Genomic DNA, 12,500 nt, shown 5'->3' with positions numbered 1-12,500 from the left:
ACCAATGTCCCTCATCCACCATCAATGTCCCTCATCCACCACCAATGTCCCTCATCCACCATCAATGTCCCTCATCCACCACCAATGTCCCTCATCCACCATCAATGTCCCTCATCCACCACCAATGTCCCTCATCCACCACCAATGTCCCCCATCCACCACCAATGTCCCTCATCCTCATCCACCACAAATGTCCCTCATCCACCACCAATGACCCTCATCCACCACCAATGCCCCTCATCCACCACCAATGTCCCTCATCCACCACCAATGCCCCTCATCCACCACCAATGTCCCTCATCCACCACCCATGTCCCTCATCCACCACCAATGTCCCTCATCCACCACCAATGTCCCTCATCCACCACCAATGACCCTCATCCACCACCAATGACCCTCATCCACCACCAATGTCCCTCATCCACCACCAATGTCCCTCATCCACCACCAATGTCCCTCATCCACCACCAATGACCCTCATCCACCACCAATGTCCCTCATCCACCACCAATCTGTAGCATCTGCCTGGATGATTCCTCGGCAGCCATTTTGCCTCATCCTAGTAACACGACTTGTTTTGAAATGTCCAAGGAGTGGCGATAACTGGGAATCCCGTCATAACTGGGCTCTCTATGTTTTCCCGAGCTGATCTCTCTGTGTGTCTTCCGGACAGAGTTGGAGGTGGCGAGGCTGAGTACGGAGGGGAATCTGGCGGACCTGACCTTCCCCCAGTCTGAACTACATGGGAACTCCATCCAGCTGTCTGCTAGCACGCTCAAACAGCACGGGAGGAATGGTAACAACACCGACCTGGATCTCCTTTCATGGACAACTCTCTCTGTGTTTATGTCTCTCTCTCTCTCTCTCTCTGTTTATGTCTCTCTCTCTGTCTCTCTCTCTCTCTCTCTGTGTGTTTGTCTCTCTCTCTCTCTCTCTCTCTCTCTCGCTCTCTCTGTGTCTCTCTCTCTCTCTGTTTATGTCTCTCTCTCTGTCTCTGTCTCTCTCTCTCTCTCTCTCTCTGTGTTTATGTCTCTATCTCTCTGTTTATGTCTCTCTCTCTCTCTCTCTCTCTCTCTCTCTCTCTCTCTCTCTCTCGCTCTCTCTGTGGCGCTATCTCTCTATCTATCTTGCTCTTACTGTATCTCTCTCTCTCTCTCTCGCTCTCTCTCTCTCTCTCTCTCTCTCTCGCTCTCTCTCTCTCTTTCTTCCTCTCTGTCTCTCTCTCTCTCTCTCTGTCTCTGTCTCTCTCTGTCTCTCTCTCTGTCTGTTTGGTGTTACTTAGCAATGTCCTTGCTTTTGAAAGAAAAGCAATTTTTTTTGTCCATTAAATTAACATCAAATTGATCAGAAATACAGTGTAGACATTGTTAATGTTGTAAATGACTATTGTAGCTGGAAACGGCAGATTATTTAATGGGATATCTACAGAGGCCCATTATCAGCAACCATCACTCCTGTGTTCCAATGGCACGTTGTGTTAGCTAATCCACGTTTATCATTTTAAAAGGCTGATTGATCATTAGAAAACCCTTTTGCAATTATGTTAGCACAGCTGAAAACTGTTGTCCTGATTAAAGAAGCAATAAATCTGGCCTTCGTTAGACTAGTTGAGTATCTGGAGCATCAGCATTTGTGGGTTCGATTACAGACTCAAAATGGCCAGAAACAAATAACTTTCTTCTGAAACTCGTCAGTCTATTCTTGTTCTGAGTCATGAAGTGAAGAGGCGACTCTGGGACGCTGGCCTTCTAGACTGGTGTTCTGTGGGTACTTTTTAACGAAGCTGCCAGTTGACAGGGGTGAAGGTTGCTGATAATGGGCCTCTGTACGCCTATATACAGTGCCTTGCGAAAGTATTCGGCCCCCTTGAACTTTGCGACATTTTGCCACATTTCAGGCTTCAAACATAAAGATATAAAACTGTATTTTTTGTGAAGAATCAACAGCAAAAGGTGGCGCTACAAAGTATTAACTTAAGGGGGCTGAATAATTTTGCACGCCCAATTTTTCAGTTTTTGATTTGTTAAAAAAGTTTGAAATATCCAATAACTGTCGTTCCACTTCATGATTGTGTCCCACTTGTTGTTGATTCTTCACAAAAAAATACAGTTTTATATCTTTATGTTTGAAGCCTGAAATGTGGCAAAAGGTCGCAGAGTTCAAGGGGGCCGAATACTTTCGCAAGGCACTGTAGATATCCCATATTAAAATATACAATCTCCAGCTACAATTGTCATTTACAACATTATCAATGTCTGCACTGTATTTATGATCAATTTGATGTTAATTTAATGGACAACGAATTTTATTTTATTTCAAAATCAAGGAAATGTCTAAGTGACACCAAACTGTTGACCAGACTGTATGTTTTATTGTCACGTCAGTGAAGTGTGTTGTTTTCCAGGATAATATAACAGTGTTTACAGTTGGTCTCAGAGGTTCACTGTGTGTTTATAAGTTATTATGTTATTTTATCCTTTATTCTACTTTAATCTGCTCTTCTTTACCTTATTATACTATTCTTACTCTATTCTACTCTTCTCTACTCTATTCTGTTCTACTCTATTCTACTCTACTGTATTCTACTCTACTCTTTTCTACTCTATTCTACTCTATTCTACACAACTATATTCTACTCTATTATTTTATACTCTATTCTACTATATTCTACTCTACTCTATTATTCTCTATTCTACTATATTCTACTCTACTCTATTATTCTCTATTCTACTCTATTCTATTCTACTATATTCTACTCTATGCTACTCTATTCTACTCTACTCGATTCTGCTCTACTCCACTCTTCTCCATTCTACACTATTCTACTCTATTCTACTCTACTGTATTCTACTCTACTTTTTTCTACTCTGTTCTACTCTATTTTACTCTACTCTATTCTACTCTAGTCTCTTCTACTCAAATCTACTCTATTCTACTCTAGTCTATTCTACTCCATTCTACACTATTCTACTCTACTCTATTCTACTCTACACTACTCTATTCTACTCTAGTCTATTCTACTCTATTCTACTCTATTCTACACTATTCTACTCTACTCTATTCTACTCTACACTACTCTATTCTACTCTAGTCTATTCTACTCTATTCTACTCTATTCTACACTATTCTACTCTACTCTATTCTACTCTACACTACTCTATTCTACTCTAGTCTATTCTACTCTATTCTACTCTATTCTACACTATTCTACTCTACTCTATTCTACTCTACTCTTATGCTCAATTCTAGTCTACTCTATTCTAAACTATTCGACTCTATTATGCTCTATTCTATTCTACTCTACTCTATTATGCTCTATTCTAGTCTACTCTACTCTATTCTACTCTACTCTATTATGCTCTATTCTAGTCTACTCTACTCTATTCTACTCTACTCTATTATGCTCTATTCTAGTCTACTCTATTCTACTCTATTATGCTCTATTCTATTCTACTCTACTCTATTATGCTCTATTCTAGTCTACTCTATTCTATTCTACTCTACTCTATTCTAAACTATTATACTCTATTATACTCTATTCTATTATACTCTGCTCTATTCTACTCTATTATACTCTATTCTATTCTACTCTACTCTATTCTAAACTATTATACTCTATTATACTCTATTCTATTATACTCTGCTCTATTCTACTCTATTATACTCTATTCTATTCTACTCTACTCTATTCTAAACTATTATACTCTATTATACTCTATTCTAGTTTACTCTATTATAAACTATTCTACTCTATTATGCTCTATTCTACTCTACTCTATTCTAAACTATTATACTCTATTATACTCTACTCTATTCTACTCTATTATACTCTATTCTATTATACTCTACTCTATTCTAAACTATTATACTCTATTATACTCTATTCTAGTTTACTCTATTATAAACTATTCTTCTCTATTATACTCTATTCTAGTCTACTCTATTCTAAACTATTATACTCTATTCTAGTTTACTCTATTATAAACTATTCTACTCTATTATACTCTATTCTATTATACTCTACTCTATTCTACTCTATTATACTCTATTATACTCTGCTCTATTCTACTCTATTATACTCTATTCTATTATACTCTACTCTATTCTAAACTATTATACTCTATTATACTCTATTCTAGTTTACTCTATTATAAACTATTCTTCTCTATTATACTCTATTCTACTCTATTCTAGTTTACTCTATTATAAACTATTCTTCTCTATTATACTCTATTCTACTCTATTCTAGTCTACTCTATTCTACTCTATTCTATTGTACTCTATTCTACTCTACTCTATTCTACTCTATTATACTCTATTATACTCTGCTCTATTCTACTCTATTATACTCTATTCTATTATACTCTACTCTATTCTAAACTATTATACTCTATTATACTCTATTCTAGTTTACTCTATTATAAACTATTCTTCTCTATTATACTCTATTCTAGTCTACTCTATTCTAAACTATTATACTCTATTCTAGTTTACTCTATTATAAACTATTCTTCTCTATTATACTCTATTATACTCTATTCTAGTCTACTCTATTCTACTCTATTCTACTCTATTCTATTGTACTCTACTCTATTCTACTCTAGTCTACTCTATTCTACTCTATTCTACTATTTTCTACTCTACTGAGATACATAAATTGACTTTGACAATTTAAACATTAAACTCATCCTCATATTTCTCTCTGTATATTCTCCTCGGGTGAACTTCATATCATGTAATACAATAGTTATTTGGTTAAAGACACTGATCACAGTCCTACTTCAGAGAGACTTTTGAATTCATTTCTGACATTACTGTCTGACATTAAGAACACGTCATTTACATTACCCATGGGTCTCAACAGTTTACTGTGTGTTTGCAAGCCATTCTATTCAATTCAACTCTATATTCCACCCTGTCCTATCCCACACCTCTCAGAGGACATGCAAATGACTGGCAATTGATATATCACAGTTTTCAAATCAACCACCTGCCTTGTTCCTATACCTCACTGTATTCACTGTTATTCAACTGTTAAATTCACTGTTAAATTCACTGTTAAATTCAACCCCTAATATCTCCCTGAAGACCTAATTACTTGTCCTAATATCTCCCAGAATGTCTAACTACTTGTCCTAATATCCCCATGACAATCTAATTACTTGTCCTAATATCTCCCAGAATGTCTAATTACTTGTCCTAATATCTCCCAGAATGTCTAACTACTTGTCCTAATATCCCCATGACGATCTAATTACTTGTCCTAATATCTCCCAGAATGTCTAATTACTTGTCCTAATATCCCCATGACGATCTAACTACTTGTCCTAATATCTCCCAGAAGGTCTAATTACTTGTCCTAATATCCCCATGACGATCTAATTACGGGTCCCAATATCTCCCAGAATGTAGAATTACTTGTCCTAATATCCCCATGACGATCTAACTACTTGTCCTAATATCTCCCAGAAGGTCTAATTACTTGTCCTAATATCCCCATGACGATCTAATTACGTGTCCCAATATCTCCCAGAATGTAGAATTACTTGTCCTAATATCCCCATGACGATCTAATTACTTGTCCTAATATCTCCCAGAATGTCTAATTACTTGTCCTAATATCCCCATGACGATATAATTACTTGTCCTAATATCTCCCTGAATGTCTAATTACTTGTCCTAATATCTCCCTGAATGTCTAATTACTTGTCCTAATATCTCTCAGAATGTCTAATTACTTGTCCTAATATCTCCCAGAATGTCTAATTACTTGTCATAATATCCCCATGACGATCTAAATACTTGTCCTAATATCACCATGAAGACCTAATTACCTGTCCTAATATCTCCCTGAATGTCTAATTACTTGTCCTAATATCTCCCTGCATGTCTGAATGCTTGTCCTAATATCTCCCAGAATGTCTAATTACTTGTCCTAATATCTCCCTGCATGTCTGAATGCTTGTCCTAATATCTCCCTGAATGTCTAATTACTTGTCCTAATATCTCTCAGAATGTCTAATTACTTGTCCTAATATCTCCCAGAATGTCTAATTACTTGTCCTAATATCCCCATGACGATCTAAATACTTGTCCTAATATCACCATGAAGACCTAATTACCTGTCCTAATATCTCCCTGAATGTCTAATTACTTGTCCTAATATCTCCCTGCATGTCTGAATGCTTGTCCTAATATCTCCCAGAATGTCTAATTACTTGTCCTAATATCACCATGAAGACCTAATTACCTGTCCTAATATCTCCCTGAATGTCTAATTACTTGTCCTAATATCTCCCAGAATGTCTAATTACTTGTCCTAATATCTCCATGCATGTCTGAGCAGCCAGTGACATTGCAGTTTGTTGTCTCCCCCACCAGGTGAGATCCGCATGGTGTTCGTCCTCTACAGGAACCTGGGCTCCTACCTGTCTACAGATAATGCCAGTGTTGGTCTGGGCAGCGAGGCTCTCTATCCTAACTACTCTGTCATAGTCAACTCTCCTGTTATTACTGCTTCTATCAACAAGGAGAGCAACAAGGTCTATCTGTCTGAACCGGTGGTCTTCACTGTCAAACACCTGCAGGTATATATACCGGAGAATACGCACGGATTACACACACACACACACACACACACACACACACACACACACACACACACACACACACACACAGACACACACACACACACACACATACACACACACACACACACACACACACACACACACACACACACACACACACACACACACACACACACACACACACAGACACACACAGACACACACACACACAGAGAAACACACACAGACAAACACACAGACAAACACACAGAAACACACACACACACACACACAGAAACACACACAGACAGACACACAGACAAACACATAGAAACACACACACACACACACAGTCACAACCAGTTGTCCCTGTCTGAACCAGTGAGCTTCACTGTGAGGTAGGGAGGTTATACAGTACACATAGATATAGATGAATGCTAACAGACACCATTCAATACCACTGTTTTGTCACTAGGACGAATAGTATGGATGCAGCATTAATGGATATACAACCACACCATATCACACAACCACACCATAACACAACCACACCATAACACCCAACCACACAACCACACCACCACACAACCACACCATACCACACCATAACACACAACCACACCATATCACACAACCACACCATAACACACAACCACACAACCACACCACCACACAACCACACCATAACACACAACCACACAACCACACCATAACACACAACCACACAACCACACCATAACACACAACCACACCATAACACACAACCACACCATAACACACAACCACACCATATCACACAACCACACAACCACACCATAACACACAACCACACATAACACACAACCACACCATATCACACAACCACACAACCACACCATAACACACACACACCATAACACACAACCACACCATAACACACCACACATAACACACAACCACACAACCACACCACCACACAACCACACCATAACACACAACCACACAACCACACCATAACACACAACCACACAACCACACCATAACACACAACCACACCATAACACACAACCACACCATAACACACAACCACACCATATCACACAACCACACAACCACACCATAACACACAACCACACCATAACACACAACCACACCATAACACACACCACACCATATCACACAACCACACCATAACACACAACCACACCATATCACACAACCACACCATAACACACAACCACACCATAACACACAACCACACCATAACACACCACCACACCATAACACACAACCACACCATAACACACCACCACACCATAACACACCATAACACACAACCACACCATATCACACAACCACACCATAACACACAACCACACCATATCACACCATAACACACAACCACACCATACCACACCATATCACACAACCACACCATAACACAGAACCACACCATAACACACAACCACACCATACCACACCATAACACACAACCACACCATAACACACACCACACCATACCACACCATAACACACACAACCACACCATAACATACAACCCTACTATATCACCACCACACTATATCACACAACCACACCATAACACACACCACACCATACCACACCATATCACACAACCACACCATAACACACCATATCACACAACCACACCATATCACACAACCACACCATATCACACAACCACACCATATCACACAACCACACCATAACACACACAACCACACCATAACATACAACCACACTATATCACACAACCACACCATAACACACAACCACACCATACCACACAACCACACCATACCACACAACCACACTATATCACACAACCACCCATATCACACAACCACACCATAACACACAACCACACCATATCACACAACCACACCATAACACACACAACCACACCATAACATACAACCACACTATATCACACAACCACACCATAACACACAACCACACAATAACACACAACCACACCATAACACACAACCACACCATAACACACAACCATACCATATCACACAACCACACCATAACACACCACCACACCATAACACACAACCACACCATATCACACACAACCACACCATAACACACCATAACACACAACCACACCATAACACACAACCACACCATAACACACAACCACACTATATCACACAACCACACCATAACACACAACCACACCATATCACACAACCACACCATAACACACAACCACACCATATCACACCATAACACACAACCACACCATACCACACCATAACACCACCACACCATAACACACAACCACACCATACCACACCATAACACACACAACCACACCATAACATACAACCACACTATATCACACAACCACACTATATCACACAACCACACCATAACACACAACCACACCATACCACACCATATCACACAACCACACCATAACACACCATATCACACAACCACACCATATCACACAACCACACCATATCACACAACCACACCATATCACACAACCACACCATACACACAACCACACCATAACACACAACCACACCATAACACACAACCACACTATATCACACAACCACACCATAACACACAACCACACCATATCACACAACCACAACATAACACACAACCACACCATATCACACCATAACACACAACCACACCATACCACACCATAACACACAACCACACCATAACACACAACCACACCATACCACACCATAACACACACAACCACACCATAACATACAACCACACTATATCACACAACCACACTATATCACACAACCACACCATAACACACAACCACACCATACCACACCATATCACACAACCACACCATAACACACCATATCACACAACCCACCATATCACACAACCACACCATATCACACAACCACACCATATCACACAACCACACCATAACACACACAACCACACCATAACATACAACCACACTATATCACACAACCACACCATAACACACAACCACACCATAACACACAACCACACCATAACACACAACCACACCATATCACACCATATCACCCAACCACACCATAACACACAACCACACCATACCACACTATATCACACAACCACACCATAACACACAACCACACCATACCACACAACCACACCATAACACACAACCACACCATATCACACCATATCACACAACCACACCATAACACACAACCACACCATAACACACCATAACACACAACCACACCATAACACACAACCACACCATATCACACAACCACACCATATCACACAACCACACCATATCACACAACCACACCATAACACACCAACCACACCATATCACACAACCACACCATATCACACAACCACACCATATCACACAACCACACCATAACACACAACCACACTATATCACACAACCACACCATAACACACAACCACACCATAACACACCATAACACACAACCACACCATAACACACAACCACACCATAACACACAACCACACCATAACACACAACCACACCATAACACACAACCACACTATATCACACAACCACACCATAACACACAACCACACTATATCACACAACCACACCATAACACACAACCACACCATAACACACAACCACACTATATCACACAACCACACCATAACACACAACCACACCATACCACACCATATCACACAAACCACACCATAACACACAACCACACCATATCACACAACCACACTATATCACACAACCACACCATACCACACCATATCACACAACCACACCATATCACACAACCACACCATATCACACAACCACACCATACACACAACCACACCATATCACACAACCACACCATAACACACAACCACACTATATCACACAACCACACCATAACACACAACCACACCATACCACACTATATCACACAACCACACCATAACACACAACCACACCATAACACACAACCACACCATAACACACAACCACACCATAACACACAACCACACCATAACACACAACCACACAACCACACCATAACACACAACCACACCATATCACACAACCACACTATATCACACCATAACACACCATAACACACAACCACACCATAACACACAACCACACCATAACACACAACCACACCATACCACACAACCACACCATAACACACAACCACACCATATCACACCATATCACACAACCACACCATAACACACAACCACACCATACCACACTATATCACACAACCACACCATAACACACAACCACACCATACCACACAACCACACCATAACACACAACCACACCATATCACACCATATCACACAACCACACCATAACACACAACCACACCATATCACACAACCCACACTATATCACACAACCACACCATATCACACAACCACACCATAACACACAACCACACCATAACACACCATAACACACAACCACACCATAACACACAACCACACCATATCACACAACCACACCATACACACACCACACCATAACACACAACACACTATATCACACAACACACCATAACACACAACCACACCATAACACACCATAACACACAACCACACCATAACACACACCACACCATAACACACAACCACACCATAACACACAACCACACCATAACACACAACCACACCAAAACACACAACAACACCATACACACAACCACACCATAACACACAACCACACCATAACACACAACCACACCATAACACACAACCACACTATATCACACAACCACACCATAACACACAACCACACCATAACACACAACCACACCATACCACACCATATCACACAACCACACCATAACACACAACCACACCATATCACACAACCACACTATATCACACAACCACACCATACCACACCATATCACACAACCACACCATATCACACAACCACACCTAACACACAACCACACCATACCACACAACCACACCATAACACACAACCACACCATATCACACCATATCACACAACCACACCATAACACACAACCACACCATATCACACAACCACACTATATCACACAACCACACCATATCACACAACCACACCATAACACACAACCACACCATAACACACCATAACACACAACCACACCATAACACACAACCACACCATATCACACAACCACACCATAACACACAACCACACCATAACACACAACCACACTATATCACACAACCACACCATAACACACAACCACACCATAACACACCATAACACACAACCACACCATAACACACAAACCACACCATAACACACAACCACACCATAACACACAACCACACCATAACACACAACCACACCATAACACACAACAACACCATAACACACAACCACACCATAACACACAACCACACCATAAACACAACCACACCATAACACACAACCACACTATATCACACAACCACACCATAACACACAACCACACCATAACACACAACCACACCATACCACACCATATCACACAACCACACCATAACACACAACCACACCATATCACACAACCACACTATATCACACAACCACACCATACCACACCATATCACACAACCACACCATATCACACAACCACACCATATCACACAACCACACCATATCACACAACCACACCATATCACACAACCACACCATAACACACAACCACACCATAACACACAACCACACAACCACACCATAACACGCTCAGAAACAGTGATACAAATGTTCCACACCAACAGCTTGTTAGCACTTTACAGCAAAACAGTTCTTGTGGACAAGTCTGCTTAGCAACATCCAGGCCTTCAGCAGGACCACAAGACACACAGACACATGTTGACTCATTCAGTGTCACTCATCCTTCTGTCTGTTTATCACTTGTCCTCTCACACAATCTGTTCCCCTCCCTCCCTCCCCACTATCTCCCTCCCTTCCTTCCT

The 12,500-nt window shown here is 40.6% G+C and overlaps 1 protein-coding gene across 2 annotated transcripts in view; it reads left to right on the top strand.

Annotated features, from left to right (window-relative positions):
• LOC110514272 (adhesion G protein-coupled receptor L3-like) overlaps nt 1–12,500 on the top strand; it is a 310,536-nt gene that overhangs the window by 253,646 nt on the left and 44,390 nt on the right. For both annotated transcript variants that reach the window (XM_090188086.1, XM_090188085.1), the window contains 2 exons: nt 674–796; nt 6,382–6,587. In XM_090188086.1, the coding sequence (XP_090044212.1) occupies nt 674–796; nt 6,382–6,587 (329 nt within the window). The remainder of the gene's footprint in view (nt 1–673; nt 797–6,381; nt 6,588–12,500) is intronic.

This window comes from Oncorhynchus mykiss, chromosome 10, assembly GCF_057628025.1.
Source record: "Oncorhynchus mykiss isolate SJ-2025 chromosome 10, ASM5762802v1, whole genome shotgun sequence".
Classification (NCBI taxonomy): domain Eukaryota; kingdom Metazoa; phylum Chordata; class Actinopteri; order Salmoniformes; family Salmonidae; genus Oncorhynchus; species Oncorhynchus mykiss.
This window is presented reverse-complemented; position numbering and strand designations above follow the sequence as displayed.